General features: G+C 30.8%; 1 protein-coding gene across 1 annotated transcript in view; it reads right to left on the reverse strand.

The window, feature by feature from the left end:
• Positions 1 to 4,331: 4,331 nt before the first annotated feature.
• LOC107447603 (uncharacterized) overlaps positions 4,332 to 18,779 on the reverse strand; it is a 29,713-nt gene continuing 15,265 nt past the window's right edge. Inside the window, exons 2-4 of the mRNA XM_087160541.1 lie at positions 15,597 to 15,711; positions 12,729 to 13,496; positions 4,332 to 5,331 (exon numbers count right to left, since the gene is read on the reverse strand). Of these exons, the coding sequence (XP_087016667.1) occupies positions 4,378 to 5,331; positions 12,729 to 13,496; positions 15,597 to 15,647 (1,773 nt within the window). The 5' untranslated portion in view covers positions 15,648 to 15,711 and the 3' untranslated portion in view covers positions 4,332 to 4,377. The remainder of the gene's footprint in view (positions 5,332 to 12,728; positions 13,497 to 15,596; positions 15,712 to 18,779) is intronic.

Raw genomic sequence — 18,779 nt, forward strand, 5'->3', positions numbered from 1 at the left:
CAGTGAAAACCAGTGTGACTGAGAACTTGCCACGTCCAAAAACCAAAAAATACCCACGCAGTGTTCTTGGTTTGTGCAATTATTATCGTGACTACATACCTAGTTATTCAGCGCTTGTGTTTATCTTTAACAGAATTTACAAAGAAGAAAGTCGCAGATAACATTCCTTGGACACAAGAACATGATGCGGCTTTTCTTCAACTAAAAAGAGCTTTGGTCGAAGTTCCTTCTCTGTACACACCGATTTGTGAATTACCTTTCATTATCCATGCCGATGCATACCAAACAGCTGTGGCTACGTGTTTGTCACAAAAAGTGCATGACAAAATACACCCTATCGCATATGCAAGCCAGAAATTAAGTGCTAGCCAGCAATCATGGTCTACTATCGAGAGAGAAGCAAATGCCATAGTGTGGAGTTGGAAAAGATTCGAGGTTTGGGTTTTTGGTTCGAAAATAGAGTTCTATACGGACCACAACCCTCTACCATTTCTGACCAAAAGTGCACAGCAATCTGCACGACTACAAAGATGGGCATTCGCATTGCAAAGGTATGACTTTACTATTAAACATTGACCTGGAGCCAAAATGCCCGCAGATGTTTTAACACGTTTATTTTAGTGTTTTTACTTATAGATATATATTTTTTCAGCTGTGCATAATGAAGAATCTTAGTGCTTAAAGAACAACTCTAGTGCTTAAAGGCATTAGTGTTTTTTTTATTTGTTTTTCATCAAGTTATTTGCTAACATTACTTTTACTCATTTAAATATATTAATTTTGGTTTATGTGATTGAAATATATTAATAGAATAGTAAATTTAATGATATGTTTTATTAATAAGAATTTTCCGTGTCAAGTATTGTTTTACGTAGTTTTGATGGAAATTGTAAAACTTGTGGTATTTCTTTTTACATATGTTTACATTTCTTTAATTTTATATATTAGTTTTATATATTAATTTTATTTTAATAATTGGAAAACTTGTTTTAATATTTGATAATTGTTGTTTTAATAGTGGATAATTGTTATTTTCATGTGGTTAATTATAAGCTAACTTTTATATTTTTTACAAACCATTTCATAGAAATAATCAGGGCTTATTTTATTCTTATATATCAGATTGAAAGTAAAAGTAATATTTCAATCTTGGTTGGGGGGTGTCGTGATTGGCTCACCACTAGAGGACGAGTTAATCACTAACCCAATCTTTTTATATTTCTGTATTTTGGCTGCTAAAGGCCCTTAATATTTTCATAATTATTTTGTTTATTGTTTAAAATATTAATAAATATATTTTGTTGCTGTTACGCTTGGATATATTTCAAAAGCAACATTGCACCTGACATCACTCTCCAGAATTCATCTCCTTGTCATTGTAGCTATAAGTTAATTTTTTTTATGAGTATACCTTTAAATTTTAAAATGAAAAAGGCCATACATATGGAAAACTGTTATTTATTAAAGAAACTCTTCAAAATGTTTTTCAAAATAACTCAATTTATTAAACGAAACACAAACTACAAATTTGAGATAGAAATTCTCTCTTCAGTCAATCCGAATTTAGAATAATCTGAAATTTGTCTCCATTTGGTAGAGGTTCGGGAGGACAAATCTTCGTCAGGATTTGTCTCTTTTTGTACCGCAAAACATCAGGGGTGTCAGGCCACTTCCAGAATTGTCCACTTTTCTTCAGCACACATGCCTTGTTGCTACTGTCGAAATCAGAAATCATTTGACCCGGGTACATTTTTCCTTTATATTTTAGAGAAACAAAGTCACATTGCACAGGGCAAGTGTTTTTTGCGTCATTGACTGACTCACTGCTTGTCAACAGTTGACCAGAGACTGTTGTAGATGGGTGGTCAACATCTAGGACATCAATCGCAAGCTTTCTACTTGACAACAGACTGTCACAGGTGGGTGGCACGTAGATGATAGACCGAAACAAGATAGCACCCAGTCACCACACGCTGAATTAAGGGTTATAACTGGTAAACAAAAAACCATTTTGAAGCGTCGAAGCGTGTAGAACCTCTTTGATAGTTAGGTAACAAAAAACTGAAATAACCTTTTTTCTGGCTGCTTCCGAAATATGATTACCAGACCACACTTCTTCTCCAGATCACAACACCACAAATCCAAGTCGACACAAGTAATGGTAGGTTACAATTTAGGTTATAATTTGATTGGTGTAGAACCACAGTTAAAATCGCCGTTTTCGTATTTCGATCGGTTCCTTCCTCTGGCGCCATCTGCCGCTTGAGTTCGAAAACCCAGCAGTACCCGTTTGACGGTATGTATTAATAATGAAAATATTAATCAAGAAAAAATATAATCATTAAAATCTAGTTTATCTGGGATAGTCAACTGAAAGTCGACAATTTCGGAAAAATAAGACTTATCTTAAGACTCCTTTCAGTCTTCAGTTTTGTTCTTTTCGAAAAAAAATTAAGTTTACTTATTTAAATTTAAATTAATTAAGAGTTAAAAAGAGAAATTCTTATGACTTGCTTTTGTGAAATAATTAGCTTCAAGAAACTATGATAGTTACTCTTAGTCCAAAAATAGGTGGAAAAAGATATCAGAACTGCAATAAATTTCGTCAAGAAAAATAAATTAAAAACTCGTAATAAGTTTGCATTATGTGAACAGGAAAGTAATGTCGTTTCCGTGCTTTAGATATTAAAATGAATTGAAAACAATAAATTGGTTTTTAAGACTAACGAATATTTACTGAGCTGAAACATCACTTTCCGGTCCACCTAATAAATAAAAATGGTCTTTTCATTATTCTGCAGAGTGGGTATGCTTGCATGGTACTTTTTTCTAAGAATTAATAATTCTTAAAATAATAAAAAAATATGAATTTTTTTTTCTTCATGGTGTTCCTTTTCCTACACATTCCGTCGCAATTTCACGTTTCTGAATCTTGCAAAACATTAAAATAAACAATTGTAACAACTGTGGTGTCAAAAACTGGACCAATAATTTATGAGGTAGGAGACATTCAAGACATTGAAAAAAGTTTGAATAGCAGAATAAAATAAGGTAGTTTAAATCCAATTAGAATTATTTCTCAAGAAATACTATAGTCGTGTTTAGGTCATGAAATTTCTCATACTTAAAAAAAAGTTTCAAAGACCAGCAATGAATTACGAACGAAAACAAGTATTTTTGAACACCCTATGCCAAAAAATAAATAAAGCAATTAACTTGAATGATAGATTAAAAAAAGATTGATGATGGATTGATAGATGAAATAAAAGATTTTAATTTGCACTCTATGCATGTGCGGAATAATTTTAGAAATGTTTTTATATATTTATTATATATTAAACAAGTGATTAAGAATTTAATGCGTTCTTTAAAAAGTAATGATAATCACGTCTCCACTTCAAACTAATCATCATGTAGATTAGGGAAAAGATATACCACGTGATTGCTATTTTATCAAGGAAGCCAACTCAGAAGACAAGGAAACCCTTAATTTAAGAACTAATTTTTTTGTGAGAGGCCTTTAAGAACTGAGTTTGCGTTACTCGAGTGATAATTCTATTGATATTATTCTACTAATTCTATTAATATTATTCTATTAATTTTTCAATGTTATACTATAAAAAAATATACAATTGTAAAGCTCAATTTTTTTTAAAAATTTGTCTTTCATACTAAATTTAATGACAATTAAATGAATACCCTTGGACGACTAAATTTTTATTGCTAAATTAAACCCTACGAATGACCTAACTATCTCTACAGTTATAAAGTAATCTTCTTAGTATTTCTTGAGAAATTAATAAAAATGTCAAAATCTGAAAGCGTCTCTCCCATTATTGTAGGGCATCATTGTTACTCAATAGTTGTATTCTCTGTTGAATAATTACTCGCACAAACATGCGAAAGTATAGCGTCTATCAATAATTCACAGTAAATCATTCTTATCTCTGAGAATATTTTAACAATTGACAGCTAACAATTTAAAACTTGCGTCTTGAATTACAGGTGATACTAATTTTTTATACAATTATTTTTAAAATCTTAAATTTCTTTACTTTTCACTGATTAGAAGATTTAAGAATAAAGTTTAGATAAAACGAAAGCGCGGCAAAAAAAATGGGGAAAGGGGGAAACTCATGAAGCTATTCTTCATTTTAGTCACTAATTGGCTAAAAAAAAGTCACCGGTTTTACGCAACTCATTGTAAATGAGTTGTTTTTACTCATATTTCTACTAAAATAGTCGCCCTAGTTGATATTGCTTTAAAACAGTCGATTTAGTCGCCGATGGCAGCCCTATATTCATAACAACAAATTTCAATATCCAGAGTATTGTAACATACAAAAATTTCTTTTTATTGGAATGTCATATTACATCTCAAGAATTATAACAAAGTTGATTAAGAAATGCATTAATCCTTATATTATTTAGGGTTTGAGAACACTTAGCCCACCACACATGTGATTCAGGCATAGATTCGCCATCCTCTTTGATGTCATCGTGTTCTGCGTAATCACAGGAACTGAAATAATCCTCATCCTCCTCTTCCGATTCTTCAGCCCAACTTTCAGCACTTTCACACATAATATCAATATTCCTATCTAATTTCTCGATGCACAAATCTATCCTGTTCATATCAAAACGTTTTAATGGAGTTTCATCAACAGGAAATGAATCAAAAAAATCTCTGAAATACTGAAGGTAGGATCTTTGAAACAACAAAAGACTTTTTATTTTCATGTACGTTCTACCACCGCTTCTATCATATAAATATTTTTCAATAGGTGTAATAGCCTCAACCAACAAAAATCCAATTTTTTTCTTCTCTTCGTCGAAGAAATGCAATTGGTATTTATGGGCCAGTGCTCTTAGAAGGTCTTCTGTACAGCTCACTGCAATGTTCTTTAAAGAAATAGAAATTGGCTCCATAAAACCATAAAATTTCATAACAGGATGAGCATAGATATTAAAAAGACGTAGGAATTCTTGAATGAAATGCATTAAATATTCTTCTGAATTCTGTTTTTCACAGTCAAAATTATCAATATCCAAAAGAAATCGAGATATAAGCTCACTTGCTTCTTTTAAGTGATGAGTTCTATTCTCTAGGGACCTCAAGATAAATTTATTCATGCTATATTCAGGTTTTTCAGTATGAATTATTTCCTTAAGCCGATTCATAATTAAATTACTATTTAAAGATTTTTTATCCGAATTAAGTTCATTTATGGAGTTAAGCAATTCACAAAACTCCCAGGCATTGTTACTACTCTGGGTGTCTTTCAAGTGCTGCAGGAGTCTCTCTTTTCTTGGCATATAATAAAAAGGCACCTGAAAAGAAACAAAAAATAGTATAAAAATGACGACAGTCTAAATTACAGATTTTCTTCGTGGGAGTGGCGTTTTGAAATTTTGTGAAAAATATTTACTTATTTCGAGGAAATTACTAATTTTGTCATAATTTGAGCTTGTCAAAAATTAGTTTCTCAAGATTTGATGGCTATAAAAAATGTCGTGATTTTTTAAAATCATAGAAATTTAAAGAAATAGAAATAAAAAAAACTATTTTCAATGATTAAATACGAAATATAATAAGAAAAAGAAAGAAAATCGTAGTACACACATTCCTACATAATTGAAAAGAGGAGGAGAGGGAAGGGTAAAAAGCATGGAATTGGTTTTCTCCCCAGATGGCGTAATCGAGAGTTGCTATCGCGAATGCTTACAAAGGCTTTGAAACCTTATAAGCATTAGGAATGTTTAAAATTGTTATGTATTGAAGATAAGAAATTGGTGTTCAGGTAATGTAGGTGCTTTGTAGGGGGTGTTAGGTTTTAAATATAATCAATCATCAATGCCTTTACCTATTCACCCTCAAATGTATGAGGATTTTCCAGTTGTAGATGGAGCTTGATATTGCGCATGTTCAGTGGACAATGTAGAGTTTGTCTTTGTAAAGAAACTGTTCATAGCCATTCGTCTGGATTAGTGGCGGTGACTATGGTTATGAGGTTCAACTATTTCAAGGGTAAGTTGGGTCGTTATTTCAGACAGTTTTTGAGTCGGGCAGGCAGGAGAAAGTGAATCATGCTCCCCTCTTTAAAATGCACTATTTCTTGTTTCCATAGCAGCAGACGGCCTTAGACTTCGTGGCGAGGGGAGTTCTTTCTTAAACAAACTATATAAGTGAAATTTGATCGCTTGAATATGAGACAATTTTACTTGCGCGACAAACACAAGCATTGAATTTTTCTTCTTCTGTCACTTACTTAGCTTTATTATCCAATATTATACCTTTCGTAATTCCAGCCAGTCCAATATATTTTAAATTTAATAAAAACTGTTGTTATCTCAAAAAGAGCAAATTATCAAAAGAGAGAAATAATAAATAATATAAAAATTCTTGCAAAGATGAAGCCAGTTTAGTTTTTGTGTTTTACTATTTTCTCAAGATTTAAAAATTATGGATGAATTTTAATTCTCATTTAAGTACAAAAGTTTTTTTTATTTATTTATTTATTATTATTTATTTTTTTTGAAAATATAGTAATTAAATAGGGTACTATTGGCAAGTGACTGAATTTTACGATGGGTACTATAGTTAAAAACAGATAGCTATTTTTAATAAAGTTTCACTTAATGGGTATTTTTGTATATCTCTATTTTTATAACACTGTTTTTTGAATGAAAAATTATTCTAAGTTCTTTTGTGAAATAAAAATAAAACTAAATTCATTATTTACGAACGTGAAATTACAGAAATAAAAAAAGAATTAACAATTCGCAAATTAAAGTTGTAGGGTGATTTCATTTATTGTTAATTTAATGAAAATAATATTGAAAATAAATAATATTAATAAAAATAATATCAATATTATATTAATTAAATTATAAAATAATCAAGAATTTTACACTTTTATTTTAGAATTTTCTATTTTTTCCTGAAACTGCCTTCCAGCAAAATTTATTGGAATAGTAAATTTGCAATTTAACTAGAGAGAAGTTTTAAAATAGCTGATGTTTACCATCACATAAAAATAAAATTATTATGCAAAATGATGTTGCTGTAAGATCCTAAATATTACTAGAGATATTTCTAATAAAATATATCAGCATTTAAGAAATTACTTGACTCCATAAAAATCATGATTTAGAAATGCAAATAAAACAAGCGGCGAAATAAGGAATAACCAAATAGCAACCTTTCTCAGGATTAGAGGAAGGAAGATTTGTCATCGTTGCTGTAACTCATCCTCCAAATGTCTGACGAAATAAGACAAGGTCCATCAGACCGTTGACCCTAAGGAAATCGAGGACCAGAAGGGGCGACATTAATTAGGCCCATCTTAGAGTATGGTCACCAACTTGGGTAAATTGGAGAAGGTTCAACTGAGTGCTGCTAGAATTATTGCTAGAATCTAAGACGCAGCTGTCCGAGAGTTCTCCATGAGGCTAACCTCTCCAAACTAGAAGAATATTATAACAAACTTTGAAGCTATAGTCAGCATGAAAGAACCCAACTGGAATAACAATCAAAGACTTAACAGCTTCTTCAGTCAGGCTAAGCTTCTGTGTTTGCCTTATAATGAAATTGAGTCTTAAAATCTTCCCTCAATTCAACTTCGATTCCCGTTCACCGGTTCCAGCTCATCTCTGACAGTTGGCTTCATAAAAAAGATACCCGACATAAAAAAATTTTACGGACAGCAGTAAACTGGACGCAGGCATCTACAGTGAGAAACCATCAGGTCTTCAAAAGTGAATTAATAGCAATTGAACAAGGCCTTGAAGCTGACTAATTTTTCACCGTTTTATCATTAATAATCTAAAATTAGGTTTTATGTCGGAAAGTTAAATTGCCAGTTCTTATGCTTTTTTTTTCTTTTCTTCCAGAAGTGGACACGTACCTAGGTTCGCAAACCCTTAACCGTATAGTCCACGTCTGGACGACAGTCTAGCTCGCACAAAACTCGGCACATTAGTAAACCATTACAAAATTCATAACTGCACCACCACAATTACAAAGCACAATTGTCCAATACAGATGGCAATAATGCGTATCACATTAGTTAAATTTATTAAAAAAAAAAAATTTTAACAAAAATATTTGAAGCAAAGAGAACAATAAATGAAGCGAATTTTGTGTTATATACATAATAATTGAAAAAAAAGAAGCAAAAAGAAAACAAATAAAGAAAATGTAGACGAGGACGAAATGTATAATGAAGGACAAAATCAAAAACTGTTAAACACTTTCAAGATTACTTAAAAAGTCAGGTTTAATTAAAATTTCAATAAAGAGTCGTTTTCTGCTAGAAAATTCATTACGTTAATTAATTTAGAGTTTAATGTTTTATTTGGAAGAAAGTTTTTTTGCCAAATATGTAAATTATTAATGTTTGAAAGTCGTGTATGCCATGATATTGTGTAAAGACAAGTTGATAAGTAATGCTCTGGTGTACCTGGTTGACCACAGGTACAAAGGTTTGTATCCGACATATGAAGGTAATGAAAGAAAGAAGGAAAAGGGCCGTGACCTGTTAGGAACCAGATGACTTGTTTAATTGGGATTGAATTAAAGTAGTTGACATTATTGATGATGTTAAACAGACGTCTTCCTCTATCGGAATTATTCCATTGGTTTTGCCAATTACTAGATAAAGATTTTTTAAGAGATTGTTTTAGGTGTGAAACAGGGAGAGGAAAGGAATAATTTTTAATGCTTTGTGTTGCTTTTTTGGCAAATTCGTCCGATCTCTCATTACCTTCTTTATTGTTATGCGCTTTAATCCAAGAGATTTGAATCGCGGTGTCCATTAATGCATGTTGAATGTCTTTGGTTTTGAGGTTAGTTGATCCTGCGTCTTTAATTAGGGCTTTAGAGTCTGACCAGATTATGTAATTTATTTGTCTGTTGAAGTTTGAGTTATTTTTGATGTGTTTTACACATTCTAATATTACCAATTGTTCGACGTGAAAAATAGAGTTGTTAATATCCAATGTGAAGGTTTGTGAATGAGCATTGTTAAGAAATGCGAATGCAGTGCCTGTTTCAGTTTTGGAACCGTCAGTGAAGAAGTTGGTATCTTTTCTAAAGTCGTAGTTACCTTGCTCAGTTAAAGAGATTTTGTTTTTTATATAATAAGATGGGTGATAAATTGGCACTTTTAATTTATTTTCATAGTCCTGATGATTATAACTTATCTGATGGAAGAATGCATTTTTTTTTAAATTTGAGTTAATGTTGTTGAGCATGACAAGAGCAAAATCTGGTCTGGAAGGCAGTTCTTATGCTATATGCAGTCTAATTAAGGATTCGTTTTTTGTGTATGTACAAAAGTTAAAAATAAATAAATTGAAATAAATAATATAAATAAGTGGCCATATTCACGTAATTACACAAAGAAAAAAGGACATAGAACACAGAGAAAGAAAGAAACATCCATGCCTTGCCCGGGATTCGAACCCAGAACCTTTCTGATACCTACACTGCCCTCAATAAACGTTGGTCATTAAGGAAGCATATTTCTTTATTAAAGAATATAATTATTTTGATCGTGAGGAGAATTACTAATGCTTGTCCTTTTCATAATTTACTCATTATATTGTTGTTAGAAATATTATATTTTATCTTAAAAAATGCCATTTATTTTTAATGGCATTTTATTAGAAATAATTTCTTAAAGTAACCGAAAGATTAAATAAATTATAGATTGTATCTAAATATCTAATCTGAGGTTTCAATACTCATCATTAGATATAAAAAATAGTACTAACTCGCGGAACCCCTTTAGCTTTTCCGAGGTACCATAAGGTTCCGTGGAACACCATTTGGGAACCTCTGTCTTAGACATTGGACTCTAGGGTGCAGAAGCTTATTGTTACAGTTGGGTGGTCAGCTGTCTGTGGCTGCAAAAAGTACTCACTATCAGAACTCCTGTAAATCTTTTGCGGAAGATTAGGGTTCCGTGGAACACTATTAGAGAACCTCTGTCTTAGACCTTGTACTAGGGTGCTGAAGCTGAGAGTTACAGTTAGGTCGTCTGTGGCTGTAAGAAGTACTCACTAGCGGAATTCCGGCAATTCTTTACGGAACCCTAGGGTTCCGCAGAACACCGTTGGGAACTGCTGTCCTAGGTAATACTAATAATTTTTTTTAGTTTTAATGCATTTTTATTTTTATTATATTTGTATAAAAATACAGTTTTATTAAATAAATATTTTTTTGTTATAAAATTGATCTTCATATTAAAAATATTAATATCAATAATTAATAATAAGGATATTAGTAAAAACTTAAACGGTAAATTCACAAATAATAACGTAAAAAATTCAAAATGCATGACGCTAAATAAATCAATAAATAATTTAAAATTACTTTTTTAATTTTAGAAAAAAATCTTTTCAATAATCAAAATAAGCTTAATTAAAAATAATGGATTCACAAAATCTGATCAACCAATTCTTTTAAATCGATCCATATTAACCCGGAAACCCATTTCTCCAAGGCTGGTGGGGAAATTCCGTACCTCCACGACACAATTAAATTTTTGCTTTAAGAAGACAACAAAAATGCATTGATAAAAACATATACCGACACATTTCTTCTTATTAAAATAAATTTTTTTTTCACTAATTTACGAAGTTTTTGAAAATTTAGTATATCATCGTTTGTCAATTTGAACATTATTATCAAATAACAAACTACAGTACGGAAAAACAATTATATGGAGAGGTATGACATATAACTGATCTCCTCCATAAAGAGATTTTAAAAATTGCCTCATCCCACCCCTTAAAAAAGTTTAAAGAAAAATATATTTTCTGTGTAGCATAATTACTGGTTATACACTTATATTTATAATTGAAAACATTAAGATGTGAATTGAATATTCAAAAATTTTTTTTTTCTCTTAAATGTCCTCTTTTCTAAAAATGACTTAGGTAGGTTACTCTCGTCTTAGCCCCCATCACTCTGTAAGTACACATTTATGTTAGAGGATAAGGTAATACTGAAAAGAATCGTGTCACAAAACAGTTCTTTTAATGTTAAAAGATATAAAATCGCTCACATGAGTCGAACAACCAGCGCAAAGAACCATTCAAATACTGTAATGTTAAAGGATAAAAAAATGACATAAAAATCAACTCTTTGAGCCGATATTAATGTTAAGAGATAGGTTCGAAAGAATCGATTCATTTGGCTTAATGATTTATTTAAGTAAGTGAAGCAAACAGTTCATTGAATCATTAATTCGATTCTCAACTTTTTTTTTCCTTATTTCTGTTAGTTTTCATCCAATCAGAGGTTCGCATTTATATTTCAATTTATTATCCAATCAGCGCAACAATTTCATTTTCTGTAGCTTTCGCTTCTTGGTTTTGAATAAACGATCACATGGAACTCCGCTTTGCTTTAGTTTAACAGAAGTTTAAAAATTGATAACAGATTCTAGTGGAGAAAAATATGCTCTTTAATACTAAAAAGTAATACCTGTGCTTTAAGGCTTTAATTTCTTTTTATTTAAAAGGAAGAACCGAAACTGTCAAAGAAAGCTTTGCAGTTGTCTTTGCCATCTTTAAAATAACTGTATACCAATAAAGTTAATTTTGTAAATGGGAGAAGAAAAGAAAAGGGTAATGCAATAGTAATTGTACTTTCCATAATACCAAGTTCTTGTTTCGTCCCGGCCTATAAATTCAATATTTTACTTTTGATAAAAATAATGTTTAAAGATATAATTTTCATGAATTAAAACTCAATTAAATTGTAAATTATCCCCATGATAAATGATTAACTTAATAGTACTTTTTCGATAATTGCTTATCAACCAAATCTTTTATTTATTGACAACTAATGGTTAGCTTAATTGAAAAAATTGCTGTAATAATTATTTTACAATCTGTGACAAAGTTGCAAAACTGATTATAACTACTGATTTTCGCTGGCAGGCCACTTACTTTGTGTGAATTATTTGGTTTACTAAAGCCCGCAAATCAAATGTTTTAAGATTTGTCTAGGGGGAAAAAACCGATTATTAATTTTATATTAGTATTAGTTTTGTTAGATAAAGTGTAGTTCGTTCACCAGGAGTTGCCACTTGCTCCATCAAATCCTTGGACGAAGAGTTCATTTCAGAGCGGGAGTAAGAGGGAAAAAACATCTCCGCGCTTAAAATTGAGACAACCGTTAATGCACGCCAAACACTAACAGTGAATTCCTTTTAAGTCACTTACTGCGCTTTATCATCTGCTATTATACACCTTTTGTTTCTCTATCTAATTAAATATATTTCAAATTTAAAAACGGCTGTTTTCCCAGCAAAATGTTTAAAAAGGACAAATTATTCCCTCAAAAGAGAGAAATATCATCAGATTTATGAAACATTTAATGTTAAAAAAATGTGCATAAAGATTGCGAAATAAATATTTTTGTCATACGATCGCCAAAATAACAATTTTGTTCGGGATTGTTCACATCCTTCTCTCAAAAATAGCGAAATAGTATCGTCGCGTACCACGTGATGAAGGCGGGTGCCAACCATAGAGTTCCAACTCCTGGTGAACGAACTATCAAGATAAAAATGCCGTATAGAGAGGCGAAAAAAGAACCGAGGGGCTTCACAGAAGGTAAAGCTTGATTAACCCCTGTAAACGGTACACGAAATATGAGTGCTCAAAAACATTGTCACTTTTTAAAGAAATATTACAAAAAAGTTCATATTTACCTCGTCCAAAATACGGTAGCAATAACTAATCCTATTCAAATAAAACTCTTCCAAATTAGAATCAGCTCCGTCAAGTGAAGATCTTCGTGCCAATAAACATTTCTCTATAATAGATTTTGAGGCACTGTGCAGCAGGAACAACCTAGTTGAAATTAGTGAAACAGCATCAGACATTAAAGCTTCGATTTCCCTATTATGATCGCCGGAGTGATGATGTTCGTCAATAATTACATACTTCACTATTTCAGGCAGATAATTATAATTCCTATCGTGCTCTGAATAATGTAGTAATCTAGTTTCAACCATTCTTAAAGCTCCCTGGGTATCTAAAACCCTATCAGGATTTATCTTATTTGCATTTCTAAAAAAGCGTTCAACATCACTTATAAAATATTTTAAGCATTCCTTTGAACTCTGGCTCTTGGGATTCAAGAAATTAACCGTATCGATACTAAAAAGAAGTGAAATAAGCTGCTGACGTGTTTCATTAGAGCTATTTTTAAGTGCTTCTAAGATCGTATCAATTAGAATATATTCAGGCTTATCTTCATGAATGATTTCTTTTAGCTCACAGATAATTGAATGAGCTTCTAATTCATCTTTGTTCAGGGTAATTTCTACGGAAGGAGGGTGAAAACAATCAGATTCTTGAGTGACTTCTTTAGCGTTTATGAGAATACCACAGAATTTATGGGCTCTGTTGCCTTTCTTGAAAACTTCTAAGGTCTTCTGAAAGGTCTCCTTAAGTCGCACATGAGAAAAACATGCCTGTATAGAATAAAATAATAATTAAGACCTGGTAATACTTGTCAATGAAAATGATATTTTTTGCCTGAATTATCCGAGGTAGGTTTATTGCATTAAAATGGCTGTAAAATATAAATCAAAGTTACACCTTCAGAAAAAGTTGAGATTTGTGTAACGTTATTTTAAGTTTATAAATGTTTATATTTCGTTACTATAGTAATTAAATTATGAATTACGAGCATGAATTCTTGCTTTATGCGCCATTATATTTGACAGTGCAATTATATTAACTCCATTTATAAAACGCCATTACAATGTAGAAAGCGCCTTTACATTGAAGAAAACACTAAATAGAGCCATCACCTCCTACCTCAGAAAGCATCCACACGGTTTCTTATAAGTAGTTTGCGCAGAGTACTTAAAAAGCGAACCACTTGTGCGCATGAACCCAAATTCTAATTTCAAAATACTTGAGAGAATATTATCATATATATTTGACAATTGAATCTATAGTGGTTGACAAGTAAATAAAACAAACCAATTATATTCATAAATTAAACAAATTTTTAGACATACCGTAAACCGGGGCGAGTCTACCCATTTTTTCAGTTTGTCAACTTTCAAGTGGTCAAACTTTTGTAAATATTAAAGAAAAAAGGCTTTCAATAGGTGTTTCGGAATCGCTATTTATTCCTCTTTAAAGCTGTGAAATTGATTTCAGAAAATATTAACAGTTACGCTGTTACTGTATATTTTTATAGAACTGCTGACAAATCTCTCGTATGGGGCGAGTCTACCCATTCTACTAAAATAAATGTTAACATTGTAAATAATCAAATTTTACTATTAAATTGTTATTTTAGTTACTATATAGGATATTTATGAAGTAAAATTCGTAACTTTATTATATATTCCATTTTTTTATTCATAAAATAACACAAATTGAGTATTTGATCGATTATCACATTTTGATCACAGTTTTGTTTTTATAATCATTAACATTATAAAATAACATTTTTTTCTGATTATTGTTGATAAAAATAAATTAAAATTAATATAAATTTACAATTAAATAATTAATAAATAATAATAATTATAGATTATTAACAAAATCGAAATTCAAACATTGGGAATCATGAAAAATCCTTTTCCCATTCTTTTGGTAGGTGTGATCTTTCTACAATGTTTTCTCGTTGAAATATAATGTTAAATAAGAAAAGTTGATTTTGTAATATAAAAATTGAAAAAATAGATAAAATAAACATATTTTATATTTACATTTATATTTAACCTACAAATTTTCTTATTAATGATAAATTTATCAATGCAGAATTAAAATAATATTCTCAAATTCATTTAAAATTACTTAATTTTAATATAAACGAAGTTCTAAATTATATTATTATGCTTTATTAAAACTAAATACGAATGGGTAGACTCGCCCCGCGAATTCTGGCTTTTTGTTTACAACCGCAAAACTTACATTCTTTTTGTTTTTTTTCATATAAAATTAATGTAATCTTAGTCTTAGATAAGTTTATCACTTAACCAAAGTGAAAATAGTAATAATAATAACATACTTACGGAGCACCAACTAAAAGTTTGCTGATTTTCAATACAAATCTCTCAAAAGACATTTGAACAGGTCGATTAAACAGACACCAAATAAATAAAAACGGATCAAACTACTGCAGCGCCATCTTCCTTAGAGTCTGAACTAAGTCCTCCGTCGGTAAAAATTTTTTTATTTGCAATTTAAAATAGTGAAAATTAAATAAAACTAAAATGGGTAGACTCGCCCCGGTTTACGGTATATTTGCTACCACTTTCTAATTTTTAATAAATTTCATATTAAATGGTAATTTCTCTACTTGGTTTACCTTCATAGTGGTTTGATCAGACTACCTACAAAAAACCGTGTGGGGGCTTTCAGTTATAGGAGGCGTTGATAGAGCACCTTTATGTTGAATTCCATTATTTTCATATATCGAGATGTGCCGGGAATTTTTTCCCCTCTCTTTTATATGCTTTAGGTAAGGTCCATCTTGAGCAGAATCATTATCGTTACTAGGTCTACTAGTACAACGATCCTAAATTACTTAACATTAGAAATCTACTTACTCTGCTGTTCCAAAAATGCGGGAGAATTTGCAGAATGGTCTGACGATACATCGTATATAATTTCAGATAAACTTTGCACACAACTTTTTCACTAAACCAAGTATACACTAGTTTTCTAAATAGAAAAAAGATTTATTAGTAAGCATGTGGAAATTACGAGACAGATTATCCCGAATGATCTCAAAAAAAGTTTTTTATAAGTAAAATTGCGGCAACTACGATTTACGCCTACCTTGAATTACATTACGACAAATTGGCGCAGAAACAATTTAACTAATAATCTTTAAATGCATTTTAGACAAAGTATTTTTTTTATCCGTTCCAATTAATCAAGAGTATTGTGTTAATAAAAGTGTAGGGAAGGCAGGGTTAGCCTGGTTGGTAGGGCACTGGACCTGTGCCCAAGAGTTCGTGGGTTTGAACCCTGCCGGCCGAAGACTCCCAGTGTAGTAAATGGTGACTGATGTACGCACGCTAAGTATGTCGAGTCACAAAGTCCTCCATGTTCCCAAAACAAATTATACCTCTGGGGGATCCAGGAGTTTCTTCTGAATTGGTTCAAAATTACAAAGGCTACGGAGTTGAACATTAGTAGTCGTAAACCCAAAATTGAGACGACTGTTTAACATTATTAAATCTAACATTATTATTAAAATTATCATTATTAAATCTTAAATTTTGTTAATTATTATATCTTATTTAAATTGAGTTGTGCAAAAAATTTTTTTATTTTAAGCTCTTGAGAAAAATAAATTTTTGCTAAATTAAATTATTATGCAATTAATTATATTTGAAAAGTTAATTTACTAAAGTTTATTTGAATAATTTTAGAACCTGTTAAGAAAAATAATATTAGTAATCATTTCAGGAATCAATATAAAATCATCAGAGAACAATCATTGATTCTTTATTTGACGTTACATTAATCATTTACTTTTTCAAACTAAAATCAGTAGATAAATTATAAAAGAAGATAGCAAAAATAATACCTGGAGTGGAGAGAATTAAAATTACCGTTAAATTTTGGCAGTCCTTGATTAACCACATATTATTTTAAGTCTGTGAGGTTTGGAAACTAGTGGCATATATGGCCTGCCGATATAACATGAGCAAATTTATATCTGGCAATTATATACTTACACTTCATGAAGAAGATAACAGGTACCCAAGCATGTGACGTCAGTGACAGCTAATTTATAAGCAAAATGGTGTGTTAAAATTTAGCTTCTTTACCTGTTAAGAATGTTAATTAACATGAAGTTAATTAAATAGAACGACGCATTACACATCGAATTTGTTGAAATATAATTCTTTCTAGTTTACTTCTTTCACTCAACTTTGAGTTATTATTTGTTTATCTATTTTATTGCAAGCATAATATATTGTAATGTGTACTTCGATGCAAAATTATTTTGTTTATGTTGTATACATGGCTTTGTGTCTGTTATTGTATTAAGTAAGAAATATATAGAAAAAGAATTGAAATCTTTGTGAAAGGATATAGAATGTGTCACCTGAGAAAATCAATACTTGACGGGCATGGCTTACTCGAAATAGAATGGAAAGGACAGTTGTTAATATAAACAAATGCCTCATTTCATTGACCAATCAGATTGAGACACCCACGATGCGTCACTTTCAGTACAGTCATACCATTGAACTTAAACTAATACTTTATTACTATTTTTCGCTCTAGCCTCACTTTCTCGATTATTACAATCGACTTATTTGCCTGCACAAGTAAAATCGAAAACCTACACTGGCATTAGACTATCGTCGATGTTGGAAAGAAAAAAAAAATCCTCGAAAAACGGGTAATAAACGCACAATACACAGGTTTGGAACGGTGTTTACCATGGTTTTTAACCTCCATAAAAAAAAAATTCCCCCTGTTTTCTAAAGGGAAACATTTTTTACATCCTCAGAAAACTTTTGTTTTGTTTCTGCTATATCTGTAAACATCCTAAAAGCGTACATAAGAGTAGTACTAAAAGAAGAATTCAGAACATAGTTAAAATAGTATTTTATTAAACTTTGCAGAATAATATATGATCATTTTAATAACTTAAGTTCTAAAATTTTTTGCAAGGACCAGAATTTACTTGATATTCCTAGTAGAACATATTTTGTCCTTTTTAACTTTTTTTTTCTGCCATAGAGCCCTATTATTTCTCCTTTATACTACTTAATATAAAAGGTATGACAAACAATAAGATACTGTTCAAAATATGTTTGTAATAGATTAAATGTTACTAGCTTTTCGCTGTTGCAGCATTTTTTTTTTTTTTGTATGTTTAAGTGACCAATAAATACTAGGCGAACGTGTTATGTTTAAGTAAGCAATGTGTTGTCATTCCTAGGGAAGTATTACTACGAAGTCTTTTTCTTTTTAATACCACCAGGTGGCGTTCTTTTCAAATTTGTATGTATTTGTTTGCTCTTCGTTACTAATCTGTAATGTAATAAAAAATCTTCTGATTGAAATATGGTCAGGAAAAGAACCTAAACTTAACTACTTAAAAGTATTTGGATGCGTTGTTTACTTTCATATACCTAAACAATTCCGAAATAAGTTTGATGTTCCGGGAAAATGTGGGATTTTCGTCGGTTATTCTAAAGAAAGGCGCTCTTATAGAATATATGATGTCGATAAAAATATTGTAATTGATCTGTCAAATTTAAGGAATTATTAAGAGGAAGTAAATTTCTAACAAACAAAAATGAATGTATCATATGGAACATTGAGGATTTGATCCAGTTTAAAATATCTTAACCGCAAACTGAAACCTATAACTCCCCTCCAACCGAATCAAGGAGTGAACATTCTTTTTTTCTCATAAGTCTCAAGAAAGAACGGATTTGCAGAATGAAAATAATCAAAATACTCCGGCATTAAGATGTTCTGAAAGAATAAAATATCCGCCAACGCGAGCTTAGCCTCGAAAAGATCCCTCAAAATTATAACCAGGTGAAATAGTAGTAAATATTCGGAGTGGAAAACCGCAATGGAAAATGAACTTCTTTCGATGGAGAAGCATAAGATTTTCGAATTAATTGAGAGGCCTAAGAAGGAAAAAATAATAAAAAGGAAAAGGGTGTATACAATTAAAAATAGTGATAATAACAAAATTTACAAAGCGCGACTAGTTGCAGCTGGATTTAATCAAATTAAAAATGTTGATT

Source organism: Parasteatoda tepidariorum, chromosome 4, assembly GCF_982258835.1.
Source record: "Parasteatoda tepidariorum strain Cologne lab strain chromosome 4, Ptep-v5.0, whole genome shotgun sequence".
NCBI classification, from domain to species: Eukaryota; Metazoa; Arthropoda; class Arachnida; order Araneae; family Theridiidae; genus Parasteatoda; species Parasteatoda tepidariorum.